This window comes from Myotis myotis, unplaced genomic scaffold (assembly GCF_014108235.1).
Source record: "Myotis myotis isolate mMyoMyo1 unplaced genomic scaffold, mMyoMyo1.p scaffold_m19_p_4, whole genome shotgun sequence".
Taxonomy (NCBI): Eukaryota; Metazoa; Chordata; class Mammalia; order Chiroptera; family Vespertilionidae; genus Myotis; species Myotis myotis.
Genome location: NW_023416346.1, coordinates 92965551 through 92990720, shown reverse-complemented (window position 1 = coordinate 92990720; position 25170 = coordinate 92965551). Strand labels below are relative to the sequence as shown.

The 25170-nt window shown below is 40.1% G+C and overlaps 1 protein-coding gene across 1 annotated transcript in view; it reads right to left on the bottom strand.

The window, feature by feature from the left end:
* Window positions 1–25170, bottom strand: part of ZC4H2 (zinc finger C4H2-type containing) — a 95860-nt gene that overhangs the window by 2839 nt on the left and 67851 nt on the right. Inside the window, exons 2-3 of the mRNA XM_036305989.1 lie at window positions 2445–2616; window positions 763–935 (exon numbers count right to left, since the gene is read on the bottom strand). Of these exons, the coding sequence (XP_036161882.1) occupies window positions 763–935; window positions 2445–2616 (345 nt within the window). The remainder of the gene's footprint in view (window positions 1–762; window positions 936–2444; window positions 2617–25170) is intronic.

Here is a 25170-nt window from a genome sequence, read left to right as displayed (position 1 = left end):
AAGTTCCTGCACCCTCCCCAGCAAAAAGTTCTCCCTGGGTACCAGACCCATTATCTATTGGGGAGGTTAGCTCTTGCTCCTTGCTCTGACAGACCCAGAAAATAAATAAATCCCAGGGTTAGCAAAGTCCTCAAAGGGCATTCACTTATTCTCATCTCATGTTATTTTGTAGTATTTCTATTGTGTCCTCAGGCCTTTACTGGCATACCTCTAGGAATAAGAAACTGACCACTTCCACAGGCAACCTGCTCTACCTTAAGGAAGTATGTTTCCTTCTACTAAACTGAACTCTGTCCCTCTGTAACGTGAGCCCCTGGATCTTAAGATGAAGTTCCAGACTAGCCCCTAGAGACCATGAAAGCTCAGTCTTCTGTATTTTTCGAAGGTTTTTGAACACCCTTCTCAACCTTGACTTGGGAAATAACCTCTTAAGAGTCAGACACACACACACACACACACACACACACACACACACACGCACATACACACACACACATCATAAACATAGTTTTGTATTGTTAAAATTGCACAAAGAATTTTAAATATCATCTAGTAATTCTAGCCTAATCGTCCTTCTTTTGTTGTAACAGTCCAGCACAGCAACATGCCCAAGGTCATGCAATGAGTCAGCCACAGACAGGCCTGGGGCCAGGACTGACTTTCAGACCAAGCCGTGTGTGTGTGTGTGTGTGTGTGTGTGTGCGTGTGTGTGCGTGTGTGTGTGGTTTGTGTATGTTTCAGGACAGGGGGAAGGCTGCTTACTCCAAGGACAGCTTCTCCTCCTCTTCACATAGGTCAGGAAGCCTCTGCAGGCCCAGAGTCATACGCAGGGCATCCACATGTTCCTTCAGTGGCTTATACTCATCATGTAGCCGGCGAGTAGACTCTAGTAGCTTGTTTAGGTCATTCTCAGACTGTTTGATGGTATTTTCCATCTGAAACACAGAGTTAGGTAGGCACAGAGAAAATACCCCAAGATTCTCCATGATGCTGGATAGATGAGTAGATAATAGCATAGGCTCCAGAGCAAGACCAATATATGGTCAAGTCCTCAATCTGCTATGTATTCTATGTGACTCTTGTCAAGCCTCAGTATCTTCATGTGTATAATGGTGATAATACTAGTGCCTACTTCATATAATCTTCATAAGGATTCAATCATTGAATTTATATAAAGCTCTCAGTACAGGGGCTAACACAGAGTAAAGGCTCAGTAAATAGTAGCTATTATTTGAATGGCCTTTAGAGCTCATTCAGTGTACCTCATCACTATTTTACAGATAAGGGAATTGTCTCAGGGAGAAGAAACTTCCTCAGAGAAATACTTCTTAGGGGGAAAGCCAAGATAAAAATTCTTGGCTTCTGCCTCCCAGGCCAGTGGCCTTTCCCCTAAATTAATGGTTCTCAAAATGTGATTACCAAATTAGCAGCATAAGCATCAGCATCACCTGGGAACTCATTAGGAATGCAAATTTTCAGGCACCACCTCAGACATACAGAATCAGAAACTTTAGGGTGGAGTCCAACAATCTGCTTTAGCAGGCTCTCCAGGTGCCTGATGGATATTCGAGTTTGAGATCTACTTATCTAGATTCTTAGCCCCTCTGTGGCTAATATCTTGTTTATTTCATTGACTCTGTATTCTTCGGTTAGCTGGCAGCAGAACTACCAACTCCTCATGAGACCCTGGAATAATGTGATTTTGTGACAAAAAATTTTGAATACCTACTGTTTCAATTGCATTCAGAAAAATCAAGAAATAAGTATTACCACAGAAGCGAGTTTCCCAAGAATAGAAACTTCTTCAAATATAATTAATTTTTAAGGCTTCTCATTGTCATAGGCTCTAAGAGTTGGAAAGGACCTTACAGGTCAACACCTCCAGTATTTCTCCTGGTGAAGGAATCATCAATATTGCGGCCCAGACAGGTGATGATTCAGACTCTGCTTGAGTAATTCCAAATAGAAACTTACCATGATAGCACAGTTTATTCACCATGTTCCAAGAATCTCCAAAAAAGATACTCTAATGGGGCCCCACTTTGGCAAGCTGGCAGAGATTTTTTTTGGCTTAATTACAGAAGTTTGGAGCCCTTTAGGCTAGACTCCAGAGTTAACTGCCTGCTCTGCTTTTCACCAAGGCTAGCTCCTAACTCCCAGACTCCAATAATAAGCACATCAGAGCTGAATTATACCTCAGATGAATGCCTTGACTGAATTCCTCTTATAGTACAGAGAGGGAAAATAAGGACCAGGAAAAAGAAGGGACTTGTCCAGTGATATAGTGACAAAGCCAGGCTGGATCTCAGAATTCCTGGATTCTTCCACTCCACCACAGCCCAAAGCCTACTCTCCCAAGTTGGCCACAGCCACATCTTAAGGAGAGGCTACAACACTCACTATTACCTATTTCTCAAAGGGCCCAGAAGCAGCCAGCCACATACCACATTGATGTCAGCATGGATCAGTCGGAGTTCCTCCACATGGGCCATCTTCTCTTGTAGCAGGAGGTCCATTTCCTGCTTATATTCCTTCAGGTGTCTCTCTTCTGATTCAAGGGCCTCAAACTCAGCCTTCAAACGGGCCTTGATCTTCTCCATCTGCAGGGTCTTATTCCTGCAATTCCCCAAAATCAGGATACAGACCAGAAGAGAGGAAAATGATAGTTATGCTCTGAGCCAGAGCAATCTTTCTAAGTGTCCTTCTCTTCAAGCGGAGGCAACCTGAAGCCATCTCAAAAAAGTTAGGAGAGTCTCTCTTTTGAGATAAAAGCTCAGTGGGTCTCAAATGGATATAATTTTGCTACTTTATGGGGCATTTGCGGACATGGGACAGGTTTTACCTCCCACCCAAGATGCCAACCATGACTTCTTGAGAAACTCCAGAGCAGCATTGTCCAATAAATATTCCACAATGATTGAAATGTTCTGTATCTATACTTTTCAATACAGTAACAACTAGACACATGTAGTTATTGAGCATTTGAAATGTGGCTAGTGCAATGAAGGAACTAAATTTTGAATTTTAATTTATCAAACTTTAAATTTAAACAGCCACATGTGGTTAATGACTCTCAAATTGAGCAGTGTAGGTCCACTCCTCAGTTCCAGAAAAACAAGACAAAAAGAATTGTAGTTCATTTCTTTTCTTAGAAAAATAACACCTGTTTCTGATTGTTATATTCCAATTGCATACCCTCTGACTCAGTAATCCCACACCTGAAAACTTATTCTAAGAAAATAATTCAAGGAAGCAAAAATGTTAATACGCAGGAATGTGCTTTCTGGGCTATGGGCAAAATTTGAATTTAAAAAATATATATATTTTTATTGATCTCAGAGAGGAAGGAAGAGGGAGAAAAAGAGAGAAATATCAATGATGAAAGAGTATGATTGCTTGGCTGCCTCTTGCATGCCCCACACTGGGGATTAAGCCTACAACCTGGGTATGTGCCCTTGACCAAAATTGAAGCTGGGACCCTTCAGTCCACAGGCCGGTGCTTTGTCCACTGAGCCAAACTGGCTAAGGTCAAATTGGAATATTTGACAGCTATTAAAAGAAATCATTATGAAAACTTGTGACATGAAAAATATTGAAGATATGATACTCAATGAAAATTATGCTAAAATAGAGGAAGAAGATGGCGGCGATATAGGCAGACGCGTCCCAGGTGGTGTCCCGGAGCAAATGGAGTGAGCAGCTTAAACTAATAACACCCACCCCGAATTGGCAAAATTGCTCAGCTGGTGAGACGGTTAGCAGCCGGGAAGGGCAGAACTCCCCTGGAAAGCAGATCCAAGCAACAGCAGCCTCCTGAGCACCACACCCTCTGCTGAGGAACAGCAGCTGTACGTGAAACCTCCCCCCACCAGCCAGAAGAGCCACCACAGCTGTGAACAGCACCCACCAGAGGAGCTGCTGCCAACTGAAGAGCAGCTGCTACCACAACCGCCCGAAGAGCAACCACAGACCAAGGAGTCACTGCCACCCAGGGAGCAGCCACTGAACGACTCAACGTCTAGATATGTCAGTGAGATCAAACATGGGTAGACAAAGAAACCCCCAAAGGAAAGAGAAAGAGGACTCTCCAGAAAAGCAGCTAAGTAATACAGAGGCATGCAACATGACAGAAAAAGAATTCAGAATAAGGGTCCTAGAGTGCATAAACCGGGGAGGAAAAAATGGACAACCTCTGCAAGAAGCAAGAAGAAACAGATGAAAAAATCAATAACATATGGAAGAAGCTAGAAGAAACAGATGAAAAAATCAACAACTTAAGTAAGACCCAAGAAGAAATGAAGATATAGCTGCAATGAAAAACACCATGGAAAGTATCAACAGTAGACTAGGAGAAGTGGAGGACCGAATTAGTGAATTAGAAGACAAGGAAGCAAAACACACCCAAAATGTACTGCAATTGGAGAAAAAAATTAAAAGACAGGAGGAGAGCCTAAGTGAGCTTTGGGACAACATGAAATGAAACAACATACGAATAATAGGGGTACCAGAACAACAGAAAGATGAACAAGGATTAGAAAACCTATTCGAAGAAATAATATCAGAAAACTTCCCTGAGGTGGGGAAGAAAAAAGTCACACAAACCCAGAGAGTCCCAAACAAGGTGAACCCAAAAAGACCCACACCAAGACACATCATAATTACCATGGCAAATGTTCAGGACAAAGAGAGAATCTTACAGGCTGCAAGAGAGAGATGGAAAGTTACATACAAGGGATCTCCCATTAGATTATCAAATGATTTCTCAACAGAAACACATCAGGCCAGAAAAGAATGGACAGAAATTTACAAAGTGATGCAAAGCAAAGGACTGAATCCAAGAATACGCTATCCAGCAAGGCTATAATTCAAACTTGAAGAGGAAATAAGAAACTTCACAGACAAAAAAAAGGCTAAGGGAGTTTATCACCACCAACCCAGCAATGCAAGGAATGCTAAAGGGTCTGGTATAAAAAGAAGAAATAAAAAGCTCAGAAAGAAAACAGCCACACAAAAAAAGAAATGGCTACAAACAAGTACCTTTCAATTATCACTTTAAATGTAAATGGATTAAATGCTCCAAACAAAAGACATCGAGTGGCTGAATGGATAAAAAAAACATGACCCATACATCTGCTGTCTACAAGAAACCCACCTCATTAGAAGGGACTCACACAGACTGAAAGTGAAAGGATGGAAAAATATCTTTCAGGCAAATGGAAAGGAAAAGAAAGCTGGGGTAGCAATACTTATATCAGACAAAATAGACCTGCAAGTGAAGGCCATAACAAGAGATAAGGAAGGCCACTTCATAATACTAAAGGGATCAATACAACAAGAAGATATAACCCTGGTGAACATATATGCACCCAATGCGGAGCACCCAAATTCATAAAAAAAACTCCTGGAAGATATTAAAGGAGAGATCGACAACAATACAATCATAGTAGGGGACTTTAATACACCACTGACAGCACTGGATAAACCCTCTAGACAAACAATCAGCAAAAATACAGCAATCCTAAATGACTCACTAGATCAGATGGACTTAATAGACATCTTCAGAACACTTCACCCCAAAGCCACGGAACATACATTCTACTCATGTGCTCATAAGACATATTCAAAAATAGACCATATATTGGGTCACAAGCAAAGTATCCCCAAATTCAAGAAGATTGAAATCATAAAAAGCATCTTCGCAGACCACGATGGCATAATATTAGAAATAAACTACAATAAAAACAACCCAAAATACTCAAACACCTGGAAGCTGAATAGCATGCTATTAAATATTGATTGGGTTACCAATGAGATCAAAGAAGAAATTAAAAAGATCCTGGAAACTAATGACAATGAAAACACAACAATCCAAAACCTACGGGACACAATGAAAGCAGTCCTGAGAGGGAAGTTTATAGCTCTACAGGCCTATCTCAAAAAACAAGAAAAAATGGTAGTAAATCATCTAACTCTACAACTCAAAGAATAAGAAAGACAGCTACAAGAAAACCTCAGAGTGAGGAGAAGGAAGGAGATAATAAATATTAGAGCAGAAATAAATGACATAGAGACCAAAAAAACAATACAGAAAATCAATGAAACTAAGAGCTGGTTCTTTGAAAGGATAAACAAGATTGACAAACCTCTAACCAGACTCACCAAGAAGCAAAGAGAGAGGACCCAAATAAACAAAGTCAGAAACGATAGAGGCGAAATAATAACAGACCCCACAGAAATACAAATGATTGTTAAAAAAATACTATGGACAACTCTACTCCAACAAACTAGACAACCTGGAGGAAATGGACAAATTCCTAGAAAAATACAACATTCCAAAACTCAATCAGGAAGAATCTAAAAATCTCAACAGGCCAATAACTATGGAAGAAATTGAAGCAGTCATCAAAAAGCTTCCAGCAAACAAAAGCCCAGGACCAGACGGCATCACAGGGGAGTTTTAGCAAACATTCAAGGAAGAACTAAAACCTATCCTCCTCAGACTACTACAAAAAATTCAAGAGGAAGGAACACTTCCAAGCTCATTCTATGAAGCCAGCATCACCCTAATACCAAAACCAGGTAAAGACAACACAATGAAAGAGAATTACAGGCCAATATCCCTCATGAACATAGATGCCAAAATCCTCAACAAAATCTTAGCAAATCAGATCCAGCAGTACATCAGAAAGATCATACACCACGACCAAGTAGGATTTATCCCAGGGATGCAAGGATGGTAAAATATCCACAAATCAATAAACGTGATACATCACATAAAAAAATTGAAGGAAAAAAAACCACATGGCCATATCAATTGATGCAGAAAAAGTGTTTCACAAAATCCAACACCCATTTTTTATAAAACCTCTCAGCAAGGCGGGAGTAGAAGGATCATACCTCAACATAATAAAAGCCATATGTGACAGGCCCACATCCAGCATCTACTCAATGGACAAAAACTAACACCATTTCCCCTAAGAACAGGAACAAGACAGGGATGCCCCATCTCACCACTCCTGTTCAACATAGTACTGGAAGTGTTAGCCATTGCAATTAGGCAAGAAGAAGAAATAAAAGGCATCCAAATTGGAAAAGAGCAAGTAAAACTGTCCTTACTTGCAGACAACATGTTATTATACATACAAAACCCTAGAGACTCCATCAAAAACCTACTAGACTTAATACATGAATTTGGCAATGTAGCAGGATACAAAATTAACCCCAAGAAATCTGAAGCATTTCTATACACCAATAGTGAACTTTCAGAAAGAGAGATTATAAAAACAACCCCGTTTATCATTGCAACAAAAAAATTAAGCTACCTAGGAATAAACTTAACTAAAGAGGTAAAAGACCTCTACTCAGAAAACTACAGGACGTTGAAAAAAGAGATAGAGGAAGACATAAACAGATGGAAGAACATACCGTGTTCATGGATTGGTAGAATCAACATCATTAAAATGTCCATACTGCCCAAAGCAATCTATAAATTCAACGCACTTCCCATTAAAATACCAACGGCATACTTCATAGATCTAGAACGAACTCTCCAAAAATTCATCTGGAATAAAAAAAGACCCCGAATAGCGGCAGCAATCCTGGAAAAGAACAAAGTAGGTGGGATCTCAATACCAGATATCAAGATGTATTACAAAGCCACTGTTCTCAAAACTGCCTGGTACTGGCACAAGAATAGGCATATAGATCAATGGAATAGAATAGAGAGCCCAGAAATCGGCCCGAACCAATATGCTCAATTAATATTTGACAAAGGAGGCAAGAACATACAATGGAGCCAAGATAGTCTCTTCAATAAATGGTGCTGGGAAAATTGGACAGATATATGCAAGAAAATGAAACTAGACCACCAACTTACACCATACACAAAAATAAACTCAAAATGGATAAAGGACTTAAATGTACGACAGGAAACTATAAAAATTCTAGAAGAATCCAAAGGCAACAAAATCTCAGACATATGCCGAAGCAATTTCTTCACTGATACAGCTCCTAGGGCACTTGAAACGAAAGAGAAAATGAACAAATGGGACTACATCAAAATAAAAAGCTTCTGCACAGCAAAAGAAACCATCAACAAAACAATGAGAAAACCCACTGTGTGGGAAAACATATTTGCCAATGTCATATCCGATAAGGGCCTAATCTCCAAAATTTATAGGGAACTCATACAACTTAACAAAAGGAAGATAAACAATCCAATCAAAAAATGGGCAAAGGACCTAAATAGACACCTTTCAAAAGAGGACATTCAGAAAGCCAAGAGACATATGAAAACATGCTCAAAGTCACTAATCATCCGAGAGATGCAAATCAAAACAACAATGAGGTACCATCTCACACCTGTCAGACTGGCTATCATCAACAAATCAGCAAACGACAAGTGCTGGAGAGGATGTGGAGAAAAAGGAACACTTGTGCACTGCTGGTGGGAATGCAGACTGGTGCAGCCACTATGGAAGACAGTATGGAGTTTCCTTAAAAAACTGAAAATGGAACTCCCATTTGACCCTGTGATCCCACTTCTAGGAATATATCCCAAGAAACCAGAAACACCAATCAGAAAGGATATATGCACCCCTATGTTCATAGCAGCACAATTCACCATAGCTAAGATCTGGAAACAGCCTAAGTGCCCATCAGTAGATGAATGGATTAGAAAACTGTGGTACATCTACACGATGGAATACTATGCTGCTCTAAAAAGGAAGGAACTCTTACCATTTGCAACGTCATGGATGGAACTGGAGAGCATTATGCTAAGTGAAATAAGCCAGTCAATGAAGGAAAAATACCACATGATCTCACTCATTCATGGATAATAGAGACCATTATAAACTTTTGAACAATAATAGATACAGAGGCAGAGCTGCCTCAAACAGATTGTCAAACTGCAGCAGGAAGGCCGGGGAGGGTTGCGGGGCAGGAGGTAGGGGGGTAAGAGATCAACTAAAGGACTTGTATGCATGCATAGAAGCATAACCAGTGGACATAAGACATTGGGGGATAGGGGAGGCTAGGGGATTGTCTAGGGCGGGGGGATAAAATGGACACATATGTAATACCCTTTGTAATACTTTAAGCAATAAAAATAAATAAATAAATAAATAAATAAATAAATAAATAAATAAAAAAAAAAAAAAAAAAAGAAACCATCAACAAAACAATGAGAAAACCCACTGTGTGGGAAAATATATTTGCCAATGTCATAACTGATAAGGGCCTAATCTCCAAAATTTATAGGGAACTCATACAACTTAACAAAAGGAAGATAAACAATCCAATCAAAAAAATGGGCAAAGGACCTAAATAGACACCTTTCAAAAGAGGACATTCAGAAAGCCAAGAGACATATGAAAACATGCTCAAAGTCACTAATCATCTGAGAGATGCAAATCAAAACAACAATGAGGTACCATCTCACACCTGTCAGACTGGCTATCATCAACAAATCAACAAACGACAAGTGCTGGAGAGGATGTGGAGAAAAAGGAACACTTCTGCACTGCTGGTGGGAATGCAGACTGGTGCAGCCACTATGGAAGACAGTATGGAGTTTCCTCAAAAATCTGAAAATGGAACTCCCATTTGACCCTGTGATCCCACTTCTAGGAATACATCCCAAGAAACCAGAAACACCAATCAGAAAGGATATATGCACCTCTATGTTCATAGCAGCACAATTCACCATAGGTAAGATCTGGAAACAGCCTAAGTGCCCATCAGTAGATGAATGGATTAGAAAACTGTGGTACATCTACACGATGGAATACTATGCTGCTCTAAAAAGGAAGGAACTCTTACCATTTGCAACAGCATGGATGGAACTGGAGAGCATTATGCTAAGTGAAATAAGCGAGTCAATGAAGGAAAAATACCACATGATCTCACTCATTCATGGATAATAGAGACCATTATAAACTTTTGAACAATAATAGATACAGAGGCAGAACTGCCTCAAACAGATTGTCAAACTGCAGCGGGAAGGCCAGGGAGGGTTGGGGGGCAGGAGGTAGGGGGGACAGAGATCAACCAAAGGACTTGTATGCATGCATATAAGCATAACCAATGGACATAAGACACTGGGCGATAGGGGAGGCTGGGGGACTGTCTAGGGCGGGGGGGGGGGGAAATGGACACATATGTAATACCCTTTGTAATACTTTAAGCAATAAAATTTAAAAAAAGAAAATTATGCTAAAATATATGCATATGACTAAATAAGAAAAGGAACTAGCAGGGGTACAGTTTTAAGTATCTTTAACACTATTAGAAACACGCCTACATGAAAGGGCTACACTGCAGCATTATTTACAATAGCCAAGATTTGGAAGCAGCCCAAGTGTCCATCAGTAGATGATTGGATAACAAATGGAATACTACTCAGCCGTAAGAAAAGGAAATCTTATCTTTTGGGACATCATGGGTAAGAGCATTGACAAGTACCATATAATTTTACTCATATGTGGAATCTAATGAACAAAATGAACTAACAAGCACAATAGAGAGAGACTCATAGAGAGTAAGCTGACAGCTGTCAGGGGTGGGGGTGGGTTGGTGGAATGATTGAGCAAAAAAGGAAAAAAATCTCATGGACACAGGCAATAGTGTTGTGATTGCTGGGGGAAGCAGGGAGATGGGGGAGGTGGAGGAGGAATGGGGATAAATGGTGATGGAAAGAGACTTGACGGGTGGTGAAAACACAATACAGGGTACAGATGATGTGTTGTGAAATTGTGCATTTGAAACCTGTATAATTTTGTTAACCCAGTGTCACCCCAATAAATTCAATGAAAAGGAAAAAAATAAATTACAAGAATGAAAGAAGTTATCCTATGGAAACATTAGTCAAAGGAAACCAGGAATGGATAGATTAGTATCTAAGTAAGTTGACTTTAGAGCAAAGAAAATTACTAAGAGATCTTTAAGGGGGGAGCAACAGTGGCTAGAAGCGCAGCCTAGCCACCACACAGACTGGGCTTGTACACCACCCCATACCCACTCAGTGAACCGAAAACCAGTGGGACCTCACAAGGGACAGCCGCTGCTGGCACCGGGACCCTGCAGTGACTTGCATACCATCCCTGCCGCAGACTCCAGGACCATGCAGTGAATCACATGCTAGAGGGACTTCGCAGGTGACCCCTGCTGCTGACTCTGGGATCAAGCAGTGAGTCTCATGCCAGCAGAATATTGGAGGCAACCCTCACCATGGGAGCCGGGACCGCAAAGTGAGTTGCACACTAGCCGGACCTTGCAAGCAACCCCACTGTGGCTCCGGGACCACACAGTGAGTCCCACGTCAGTGGGCTCTGGGACCTCACAGCTAGTCGCACACCAGAGGGACTGTGGCGCCCCCACCAACCCAGACTGTCTGCAGCTGACACTTGTGGGACCAGATCTGTGGGGAAAAGGAGTACAACTCAGAACAGACAATCGAGGTGTGAGACTCAAGGCAGACCCAGTTTCTGGGCTAAGGAGTTCCTGACCACTGTACTACTAGAGGCTTCAACCTCTCAGACCTGAATATGGTTGCCCAGGGCCAGAAAGGGACAGTGATTCACACTGACCTGCACCACAGAGGCTCCCAGAGGTCCAGGATAGACACACCAAGGGACCAGATTCAATATCAGGGCAAAATCCAGTGAGGCCCAACCTCACTGGCAACAAGTTGGAGGGGAGATCCTTGCCACAAACAGGACATCAATAATGAAGTGGAACAGGAAAACACACCCACCACATTCCCTGAAAGCTAAATGACACCTACCCAGGCAAAAGCCCTGTCAGAAACAGACTTTTGAGTGATTAAGATTGACAAGCTGCTGACAGGCAAAGGCAGGCAGAGGCAAAGTGTGGGGAGCCAGGGTAAATATGCTGAACCAGCCCTGGGCCCCATGTGGCTAACAAGTCTACTTTAGAGAGCAGATTGAGCCCTCCTGCTTGTGGCCAAGACCTGTGGAGACAGACACAAGTGGTGGATCGCTGGATCTGTGGATCTCCTGAAGCAGCAAGCAGCACATCCACAACAGCTTCCACAAGCTGTTGGGGGTGAGCCACATAGTTAGACAACCTATGAGGCGACTCCATCCATAAATGGGACAATAACATTAAAGACTTAACTACATTAGGACAACCCAAATAACTCAAATAGGGGGTTTTCTTAGAACACCCAGCTCAAGAGATCTGAGAGAATGTACCACTGGGTCCCACAAAACACAGACTATATAGGGTCACCCCCAGAAAAGTTGGGTAGCATAATAGGTTGATCTAAGATATAGAAACAAATACAAAGGGACAACAAAAAAATGGGGAGGCAATGAGGAAAGGAATTTGTCCCATTAAGAATTCAGTGTAATGGTTATAAGGATGCTCAAGCATCTGACTGAGAATTAAAAGCAACTCAATGAGAATTATAAAAAGCTGGATAAGAAATATACCAACATGAATAGGAATCAAGAGGAAATGAAGAATGACAGCTGCAATAAAGAACACACTGGAAGGTTCCAACAGTAGGCTAGAAGAAGCTGAGGATGAATCACCCAGATAGAAGACGAGGTAGTAAAAAACACCCATTCAGAGCAGCAATTGGGAAAAAAACCAAGTAAACAGAAGGAGGAGAGTTTAAGGGAGCTTGAAGATAACGTGAAACCAAGCAACATCCTCATAATAGGGGTGATAGAACAAGAGGAAGCTGAGCAAGGGAAAGAAAACCTGTTTGAAGAAATAATGACAGAAAACTTCCCTGACTTGGAGAAGAAAAAAGTCACACAAATCCAGGAAGCACAGAGAGTCCCAAACAAGATAAATCTCAAAAAGACCCACACCAAGATACATCATAATTAAAATGGCAAACGTTAAAGACAAAGAAAGAATCTTAAAGGCAGAGAGAGAGAGAGAGAGAGAGAGAGAGAGAGAGAGAGAGAGAGAGAGAGAGAGAGAGACCTACAAGGGATCTCTCATTAGACTACCAGCTGATTTCACAACAGAAACACATCAGGCCAGAAGGGAGTGGCAGGAAGTACACAAGGTAATGAAAAACAAGAGGCTGAATCTCAGACTACTCTATGCAGCAAAGTTATCATTCAAAATTGAAGGTGAAATCAGAAGCTTCACAAACTAAAAAAGGCTAAAGGAGTTTATTACCACAAAAACAGAATTGCAAGAAATACGAAAGGGGCTGTTGTAAGAAGAAAAAATAGAAAGAGGGGTAGAAACATGGGCATAAAGAAAAAAAATGGCAACAAACAAGTACCTAACAATAAAAGCCTTAAAGGTAAGTGGATTAAATGCTCCAATCAAAAGACATAGGGTAGCTGAGTGGATAAGAAAACATGTCCCATACATATGGTGTCTACAAGAGACTCACCTTGGAACAAAGGACTCACACAGACTGAAAGTGAAGGGATGGAAAATTTTTTTTCAGGAAAATGGAAATAATAAAAAGCTGGGGTAGCAATACTTATATCTGACAAAATAGAACTCAAGATGAAGGCCATAAGAAGAGATAAGGAAGGCCACTTCATAATACTAAAGGGATCAATACAACAAGAGGCTATAACTCTGGTAAATATATATGCACCCAATACAGGAGCATCTATGTATAAAAAATACTTCTGAAGGATATCAAGAGAAAAATCAAAAGCAATAGCATCAGATTTGGGGACTTTAATACCCCACTGACACCACTGGATAAATATTCTAAAAAACAACAACAAGAAAACAGCTACCCCAAACGACATTATAGAACAGATGGAACAAACTGACGTCTTCAGAACATTCCACCCCAAAGCTAGAGAATATACATTCTTCCCAAATGTACATGGGACATTTTCAAAGATAGCCCTCATGTTAAGACATAGAATAAGTCTCTACAAGTTCAAGAAGACTGAAATCATATAAAACATCTTCTCAGACCACAATGGAATAAAATTAGAAATCAACTACAATAAAAACAATCATAAACAATCAACTATATGGAGGCTAAATAGCATGCTATTAAACAATGAATGGGTTACCAAAGAGATCGGAGAAGAAATAAAAAGTACCCTGGAAAGAAATGAAAATAAAAGCACAACAACCCCAAATCTATGGGACACAGTGTAAGCAATGCTGAGAGGGAAGTTCATAACAATACAGGCTTATCTCAAAAAAGTAGAAACACTTGTAATAAGTTATCTAACCCTACAACTTAAAGAATTAGAAAGAGAGCAACAAGAAAAACCCAGAGTAAATGGAAGGAATTAATAAAGCTCAGAGCAGAAATAAATGACATAGAGACCAAAAAAAAAAAAAAAAAACAATACAAAAGATCAATAAAACCAATAGCTGGTTCTTTGAAAGGATAAACAAGATTGATGAATCTCTTGTCAGACTCACTAAGAAACGGAGAGGACCCAAATAAACAAAATCAGAAAGGAAAGAGGTGAAGTAACAAATGACGCCACAGACATACAAAGGAGCATAAAAATATACTATGAATAACTCTACTCCAATAAACTGAACAACCTTGACAAAATGGACATATTCCTAAAAAAATAAAAATACAACTTTCCAAAACTCAATCAGCAAGAATCAGAAAACCTGAATAGACTGAAAACTACTGATGAAATCGAAGCAGTAATAAAAAAAAGCTCCCAGCAAACAAAAGTTTTGGTCTGGATGGCTTCACACGGGAGTTTTACCAAACACTCAAAGAAGAACTAACAGTTATCCTTCTCAAATTATTCCAAAAAAATGCAGAAAGAAGGAACACTTGTAAGCTCTTTCTAGTAGGCCATCATTACCCTAATTATCCCCAAACCAGATAAAGACATGACAAATAAAATGAATTAGAGGCCAGGAGACCATGCCATCTTGAAGGAGAGAGTGGCTGTTATCAGAAACCTATACATCACGGGAATCTACAACAACAACACCCAGGGAACAGCTGCGAACCCAGGAACACTGGATCTCAAGCAGCGCGAATATGCAGACTTGGAGGAGCTCTACACCTTCTCATGGAAAGGTCAGATTTTGCCTAGGAAAAAGAGAAAGAGAACTATATAACCAGACACCCAGAAAAGAGAGATCATGGGGAGACAAAGAAACAGCTCGCATATGAAAGAAAAGGAGGCATCACCAGAAAAGGAAGTAAACAAAATGGAGGCAAGCAATATGTCAGAGAAAGAATTCAGAGAAATGGTCATAAGGTCACTGAAAAGAATGGAAGACAAATTCAACAATATGTGTAAGAACCACGAGAAAATGAAGAAGAACCCAGAAGAAATGAAAAATGACATCACTGCTATATAAAACTCAATAGAAAGCATCAACAGTAGACTAGAAGAAGAGAGTACTGCATCAGTGACCTAGACGACAAGGTAGAAAAAAATACCCAAACTGAGCAGGATCTAGAAAAAACACTTAAAAAAAAGGAGGAGAGCCTAAGGAAATTTTGGGACAACACGAAACGAAACAACGTCCACATAATAGGGGGGCCAGAAGGAGAGGAAACTGAGCAAGGAATAGAAAACCTGTCTGAAGAAATAATGACAGAAAATTTTCCTGATATAGGGAAGAAAAAACTCACACAAATCCAAGAAGCTCACAGAGTCCCAAACAAAATGAACCCCAAAAACCAACGCCAAGGCACACTATAATTAAATTAGTAAACACCAACAACAAAGTAAGAATATTAAAAGCGGCCAGAGAGAGACAGAGAGTTACCTACAAGGGATCCCCCATCAGACTGGCGACTGATTTCTCAACAGAAACACATCAGGCAAGAAGGGAATAGAATGAAATATACAAAGTCATGCAAAGGAAGGGACTGAATCCAAGAATACTGTACCCAGCAAGGCTATCAATCAAAATTGAGGGGGAAATCAGGAGCTTCACAGACAAAAAAGGACTAAGGGAGTTTATTATCACTAAGCCAGCAATGCAAGAAATGCTAAAGGGTCTGCTGTAAAAAGAAGAAATAGGAAGTGAAGAAGGAACACAGGTGTAAAGAAAAAAAATGGTGACAAACAAGTACTATCAATAATAACTTTAAATGTAAAAGGATTAAATGCCCCAATCAAAAGACATAGGATAGCTGAGTGGCTAAGAAAACATGATTCATATATCTGCTGTCTACAGGAAACCCACCTCAGAAAAAAGGACTCACACAGACTTATGGTGAAGGGATGGGAAAGGGTTTTTCAGGTGACTGAAAATGAAAAAAAAAGCTGGGGTTGCAATACTTATATCGGACAAATTAAATCTCAAAGTGAAGGACATAACAAGAGATAAGGAAGGCCACTTCATAATAATAAAGGGAGCAATCCAACAAGAAGAAATGACTCTGGTAAACATATACGCACCCAATACAGGAGCACCCAAATACGTAAAAAAAACTTCTGGAGGATATCAAGGGAGGGATTGACAGCAATACAGTCATAGTAGAGGACTTTAATACCCCACTATCACTATTGGAAAAATTCTCTAAACAAAAAATCAGCAAAGAAACATCAACACTAAATGACTCACTAGATCAGATAGAAATAATTGACATTTTCAGAACATTTCACCCCAAAGCCACACAATATACATTCTTCTCAAGTACACATGGATCATTTTCAAAGATAGACCATATATTGGGTCACAGGAAAAGTCTCTTCAAATTCAAGAAGATAGAAATCATATCAAGCATATTCTCAGATCACAATGGCAAAAAACTAGAAATAAACTGCAATAAAAACAATAAAAATAATCAAACAAAATAGCATGCTATTAAACAATGACTGGGTTACACAAAGGAACACTATGCTGCTATAAAAAAGAAGGAATGCTTACCATTTGCTGCAGCATGGCTGGAACTGGACAGCATTATGCTAAGTGAAATAAACCAGTCAGTGAAAGAAAACTACCACATGATCTCACTCATTTATGGATAATAAAGACCATTACAACCTGATGAACAAAAAAGTAGATACAGAGGCAGAGAAGCATCAAACAAACTGTCAAATTACAGCAGGAAGGGAGAGAGAGAGATCAAAACATCAATGATGAGAGAGAATCATTCATTGGCTCCCTCCTTCACGACCCCCACTGTGGATTGCACCCGCACCTGAGGCATGTGCCCTTGATCAAAACAGAACCCGGGATCCCTCAGTCCACAGGCCAATGCTCTATCCACTGAGCAAAATGGTCTGGGGCTCTAATTCTACATCATAAAGAATTAGATAGCAAAAGGGAAAGCCCAGAATAAGTAGAATGAAGGTAATAATAAAGTTCAGAGTGGAAATAAATGACATAGAGATACACAGAAATAATACAAAAGATCAATAAAACAAAGAGCTGGTTCTTGAAAGGATAAACAAGATTGATGAACTTCTAGCCAGACTACCAAGAAACAAAGAGGGAGGACCCAAATAAACAAAATCAGAAATGAAAGATGTAAAGTAACAACTGACCCCACAGAAATACAAAGGGTCATTTAAAAGAATACTATGAACAACTCTATTCCAACAAATTGGACAACCTTGACCAAATGGACATATTCCTAGAAAAATAGAATCTTCCACAACTCAATCAAGAAGAACCAGAAAACCTGAAGAGGTTGATAACTGCTGATGAAATTGAAGCAGTAATTTTAAAATGTCCCGCAAACAAATGTCCTGGTATGGAAGGCTTCACAGGGGAGTTTTACCAAACATTCAAAGAAAAACTAGCACCTATCTTTCGCAAAATATTCCAAAATATTCAAGAGGAAGGAACACTTCCAAGCTCTTTCTATGAGGACAGCGTTTCCCTAATCCCCAAATCAGATAAATAGACTGAGAAAGAGAATTACAGGCCAATATCCCTGATGGACACAGATGCTAAAATATTCAACCAAATATTAGCAAATCCGATCCAGCAATACATTAAAAAGATCATACAACATGACCATGTGGGGTTTGTTCCAAGGATGCAAGGCTGGTACAATATCCACAAATCCATAAATGTGATTCAGCACATTAACAGATTGTAAGAAAAATCACATGATCATATTGATGTAGAAAGGCATTTGACAAAGTCCAACACCCTTTTCTGATAAAAACGCTCAGAAAATTGGGAATAGAGGGATTATACCTCAACATAATAAAAGCTTAATACGACTAGCCTACAGACAAAATCATACTCAATGGGCAAAAACTAAAACCATTTCCCCTAATACAGGGATGCCCACTTTCACCACTCCTGTTCAATATAGTACTGAAAGTGCTAGTCATAGCAATAAGACAAGAAGAAATGAAAGGCATCCAAATTGGAAAAGAGGAAGTAAAACTGTCATTATTTGCAGATGGCATGATATTGTATATAGAAAACCCTAAAGACTCCATAAAAAAACTACTATATTTCATAAATGAATTCGGCAATGTAGCAAGATACAGAATTAACACCAAGAAATCTATGGCATTTTTATACACCAATATTGAACTCACAGAAAAAGAAACTAAAAAAAAAATACCATTTCCATTGCAACAAAAAATTGAGATACTTGGGAATAAACATAACCAAGGAGATAAATGACCTGTACTCTGAATACTACAGGCGTTAAAAAAGGAGATAGAGGAAGATATAAACCAGTGGAAGAATATACCATGTTTATGGGTTGGTAGAATAAACATCATCAAAATGTCCATACTACCCAAACCAATTTAGGTTCAATGTATCCCTGTGAAAATACCAATGGCATATTTCACAGACTAGAACAAACACCACTCCAAAAATTTATATGGACCCATAAAAGACCCCAAATAGGTGCTACAATCTTGAGAAAAAAGAATAAAGTTGGAAGGATCACAATACCTGTCAGAATGGCTACCATCAATAAATCAAGAAACTAGCATGTGTTGAAGAGGATTTGCAGAAAAGGGAACCCTTGTATACTTCTAGTGGGAATGAAGACTGGTGTAGCCTCTGTGGAAAACAGTAAGGTGTTTCCTCAAAAAATTAAAAATGGAACTCCCATTTCAACCAGTGATCCCACTTCTAGGAATATATCCCAAGAAACTAAAAACACCAATTAGAAAGAATATATGCACCCCTGTGTTCATAGCAGCACAATTTGCAATAGCTAAGTTTTGGAAAGAGCCTAAGTGCCCATCAGCAGATGAATGGAGAAAAAAGCTTTGGTATATCTACACCAAGGAATACTAGGCAGCTGTAAAAAAGAAAGAACTCTTATCATTTGTAACAGTATGGATGGACCTGGAGAGCATTATGCAAAGCGAAATAAGCCAGGGAATGATAAGTATCACATGATCTCACTCATTTGTGGTATATAATGAACAAAATAATCTGATGAACAAAAATAGATCCAGAGGCAAAGCTGCCTCGAACAGACTGTCAAACTACAGCAGGAAGGCCGGGGAGGGTCAGTGTGTGGGAAGAGATCAGTCAATGAACTTGTATGTGTATAAGCACAAACCATGGACACAGACAATAGTGGGGCAAAGGCCCGGGTTGGGAGGCATGGGCGGGCTGGGAGAGGTCATTCATGGAAAAAGGGGGATATATGTAATACTTTCAACAATAAAGATTTTTTAAAAAATAAATTTAAAAAAGACAATTACTGCCCTAGCTGGTTTGGCTTAGTGAATAGAGCGTGGGCCTGCAAACTGAAGGGTCCTGGGTTTGATTGGGGTCAAGGGCACATGCCTGGGTTGTGGGCTGGATTTCCAGTAGGGGGTGTGAAGGTGGCAGCCGATCAGTGACTCTTTCACATCATTAATGCTTCTCTCTCTCTCTCTCTCCCCCCTCTCCCTTACTCTCTGAAATCAGTAAAAATATTTTTTTAAAAAAAATAAAGAAAGAGAGTTTTTTGCAAAATGGCGACCAGCAGGAAGGTAGGGAGGGAGAGAGTGTGAGAGGGCAAGGAAGTGATAGAGGAGTGTGTGGACGCGTGTGGTGTGTGTGTATGAGCTAGCGACAGTTAGATTCTGCAGGTCTTCTAAGGGGCTGCTAAACTGGGCAGTCTTAGGCGGCGGAGTCCCGCTCCCTGCACGGACACTCCTGGGCGGACAGCACAGGCACAACGACCACACCATCTTGGGAAACAGAGCTGCTTGAGTCTAGGATCCTGGCCTCAGCACCACCCAGTCTGATCTCAGACGCATACCAGGACCCTGCAGCCACTGGGGACAGAGACCTGTGACCACAGCTACAGACCTGAGGACACCAAAACTTCAGAAATCCCCGCGGCAGATCCGTGAGTAACAGAGCCCATCCCACCTTCCCGCAGGCTTGCGGGCAGCACCAGAGTAACTAACTGATAGACCCACCCTTGCCAGGGCCTCAGCACTCCAGGAACTTTAGCCTGGAAGTGCTCGAGCACCTTGGAACTGATCCTATGCACAATGCCAGCTTCTGAGCACTGGGCTGGGAGTAATCGCACGAACACCGGGAATTTGTCCCACATATCACAGGCCCAGGGACCCCGATTCTCTGGGCAGGTGGCAGCACCAAGCACCAGCGACTTGACTGTGTTTCCGTTCACCTGCACCTGAGATCCTGATTTCCTGTGCATTCATACTAAGACCCAGTGACTCCAATTCCTGGTGCAAGGGCAAACAGGGACACTGATTCTCAAGGCAAGGTCCCGCGAAGCAACAGAGACTCTGATACTGGATTCTGGGGAACTCTGACTCCTGGCGCACGCTAGGGGGCTCTGGTTTTCAACACGCTTCAGGGGGGTCTCTGTTTCAGCAAGGTGCAGGCAGCGTCCCTGATTCTAAGGGCGCATACGAGGCCACATTGAGCGCTGACAACACTGACTCTGAGCGAGCCTGGTTCCCACCAACCCACAACAACCACACATCTTAGTGTCAGAGCTCTTCAGTGACACTAGGGTGGTGGGAGGCTCCCACTGCACACGGCCCAGGCCCACGCAACGCGACGTTTGAACCATTGGGAGATAATCAGAATGAAGAGACGAAACAACATCCAGAGGAAAGACAATGAGGAGTCACCAAGAAAGGACATTAATGAAGTTGAAGCATGCAAAATGACAGAAAAAGAATTCAGAATAACGGTTGTACAATTCATTCACTGGATGGATGAGAAAATCAACAACCTATGCAAGAATCAGGAAGAACAGAAAAGTGATAGAGCTACAATGAAAAACACCATGGAAAGTTTCAACAGCAGACTAGAAGAAGCAGAGGACCAAATTAGTGAACTAGAAGTTAAGGCAGAGAAACAAGCTCAATCTGAACAGCAACTGGAGAAGAAAATTAAAAAGCAGGAGGAGAGCCTAAGGGAGCTTCGGGACAACATGAAATGAAGTAACATACGCATAATAGGGCTGCAAGAAGGACAAGAAGAGCAGCAAGGATTAGAAAATCTATTTGAAGAAATAATGTCAGAAAACTTCCCAGATATGGGGAAGAAAAAAGTTACACAAGTACAGAGAGTCCCAGGCAAGATGAACCCCAAAAGACCCAACCAAGACACGTTATAATAACGATGGCAAATGTACAAGACAGAGAGAATCTGAAAGGCTGCAAGAGAGAAACAGAGAGTTACCTACAAAGGATCCCCCATCAGATTATCAAATGATTTCTCAACAGAAACACATCAGGCCAGAAAAGAATGGACAGAAATTTACAAAGTGATGCAAAGCAAAGGACTGAATCCAAGAATACTCTATCCAGCAAAGGTATCATTCAAAATTGAAGGGGAAATAAGAAGCATCACAGACAAAAAAAGGCTGAGGGAGTTTATCACCACCAAGCCAGCAATGCAAGAAATGCTAAAGGGACTGGTGTAAAAAGAAGAAACAAAAAGCCCAGAAAGAAAACAGCCACACAAAAAAATAGAAATGGCTACAAACAAGTACCTTTCAATAATAACTTTAAACGTAAATGGACTAAATGATCCAATCAAAAGACATCGAGTGGCTGAATGGATAAAAAACATGACCCATATTTTTGCTGTCTACAAGAGACCCACCTCATTAGAAAGGACTCACACAGACTGAAAGTGAAGGGATGGAAAAATATCTTTCAGGCAAATGGAAATGAAAAAAAAGCAGGGGTAGCAATACTTATATCAGACAAAAGGCACCTGCAAGTGAAGGCCATAACAAGAGATAAAAAAGGCCACTTCATAATACTAAAGTGATCAATACAACAAGAGGATATAACCCTGATAAACATATATGCACCCAATGCAGGAGCACCCACATACATAAGAAAACTCCTGGAAGACATCAGGGGAGAGATCGACAACAATACAATCATAGTAGGGGACTTTAATACACCACTGACATCACTGGATAAATCCGCTAGATAAAAACTCAGCAAAGAAACAGCAATCCTAAATGACTCAGTAGATCAGATGGACTTAATTGATATCTTCAGAACACTTCACCCCAAAGCCACAAGCTTATACGTTCATCTCAAGTGCTCATGGGACATCTTCAAAAATAGACCACATATTGGGTCCCAAACAAAGTCTCCCCTAATTCAAGAAGATTAAAATCATACCAAGCATCTTCTCAGACCACGAGGCCATAATATTAGAAATAAACTACAACAAAAAAAACTCAGAACACTCAAACACTTGGAAGGTGAATAGCACATTATTAAATATTGATTGGGTTACCAATGAGATCAAAGGAGAAATTAAAAACATCCTGGAGACTAATGACAATGAAAACACAACAATCCAAAACCTTTGGGACGCAATGAAAGCAGTCCTGAGAGGGAAGATTATAGCTCTACAGGCTTATCTCAACAAAGAAGAAAAAATGGTAGTAAATCATCTAAATCGACAGCTCAATGAATTAGAAAGAGAGCAACAAGAAAAGCCCAGAGTGAGCAGTAGGAAGGAGATAATAAACATTAGAGCAGAAATAAATGACATAGAGACCAAAAAAACAATACAGAAAATCAATGAAACAAAGAGCTGGTTCTTTGAAAGGATAAACAAGATTGACAAACCTTTAGCCAGGCTCACCAAAAAGCAAAGAGCAAGGACACAAATCAACAAAATCAGAAATGATAGAGGCGAAATAACAACAGATCCCACAGAAATACAAATGATTGTTAATAAATACTATGGACAACTCTACTCCAACAAACTAGACAACCTGGAGGAAATGGACATATTCCTAGAAAAATACAACATTCCAAAACTCAATCAGGAAGAATCTAAAAATCTCAATAGGCCAATAACTATGGAAGAAATTGAAGCAGTCATCAAAAAGCTTCCAGCAAACAAAAGCCCAGGACCAGACGGCTTCACAGGGGAGTTTTAACAAACATTCAAAGAAGAACTAAAACCTATCCTCCTCAGACTACTACAAAAAATTCAAGAGGAAGGAACACTTCCAAGTTCATTCTATGAAGCCAGCATCACCCTAATACCAAAACCAGGTAAAGACTACACAATGAAAGAGAATTACAGGCCAATATCCCTCATGAACATAGATGCCAAAATCCTCAACAAAATCTTAGCAAATCGGATCCAGCAGTACATCAGAAAGATCATACACCACGACCAAGTAGGATTTATCCCAGGGATGCAAGGATGGTAAAATATCCGCAAATCAATAAACGTGATACATCACATAAACAAATTGAAGGAAAAAAACCACATAGTGATACCAATTGATGCAGAAAAAGCATTTGACAAAATTCAACACCCATTTTTGATAAAAACTCTCAGCAAGATGGGAATAGAAGGATCATACCTAAACATAATAAAAGCCATATATGACAAACCCCCAGCCAACATCACACTCAATGGACAAAAACTAACACCATTTCCCCTAAGAACAGGAACAAGACAGGGATGCCCACTCTCACCACTCCTGTTCGACATAGTACTGGAAGTATTAACCATTGCAATTAGACAAGAAGAAGAAATAAAAGGCATCAGAATTGGAAAAGAGGAAGTAAAACTGTCCTTATTTGCAGATGACATGATATTATACTTCAAAAACCCTAAAGACTCCATCAATAAACTCTTATACTTAATAAAAGAATTCGGCAATGTAGCAGGATACAAAATTAACGCCAAGAAATCTATGGCATTTCTATACACCAATAGTGAATGTGCAGAAAGAGAGACTAAAAAAGCAATCCCATTTACCATCGCACCAAAAAAATTAAGCTACCTAGGAATAAACTTAACTAAAGAGGTAAAAGACCTCTTCTCAGAAAACTACAGGACGTTGAAAAAAGAGATAGAGGAAGACATAAAGATTTGGAAGAACGTACCATGTTCTTGGATTGGTAGAATCAACATCATTAAAATGTCCATACTGCCCAAAGCAATCTATAAATTCAATGGACTACCCATTAAAATACCAATGGCATATTTCGCAGACATAGAACGTACTCTCCAAAAATTCATCTGGAATAAAAAACGACCCCGAATAGCCGCAGCGATCCTGAGAAAGAACAAAGTAGGTGGGATCTCAATACCAGATATCAAGCTGTATGACAAAGCCACTGTTCTCAAAACTGCCTGGTACTGGCACAAGAACAGACATATAGATCAATGGAATAGAATAGAGATCCCAGAAATCAGCCCCAAACAATACGCTCAATTAATATTTGACAAAGAAGGCAAGAACATACAATGGAGTCAAGATAGTCTCTTCAATAAATGGTGTTGGGAAAATTGGACAGATACATGCAAGAAAATGAAACTGGACCACCAACTTACACTATACACAAAAATAAACTCAAAATAGATAAAGGACTTAAATATACGAAGGGGAAACCATACAAATCCTAGAAAAATCCAAAGGCAACAAAATCTCAGACATATGCCGAAGCAATTTCTTCACTGATACAGCTCCTAGGGCATTGGAAACTAAAGAGAAAATAAACAAATGGGACTACATCAAAATAAAAAAGCTTCTGCACAGCAAAAGAAACCATCAACAAAACAACAAGAAAACCCACTGTGTGGGAAAATATATTTGCCAATGTCATATCTGATAAGGGCCTAATCTCCAAAATTTATAGGGAACTCATACAACTTAACAAAAGGAAGATAAACAATCCAATAAAAAAATGGGCAAAGGATCTAAATAGACACCTTTCAAAAGAGGACATTCAGAAAGCCAAGAGACATATGAAAACATGCTCAAAGTCACTAATCATCAGAGAGATGCAAATCAAAACACAA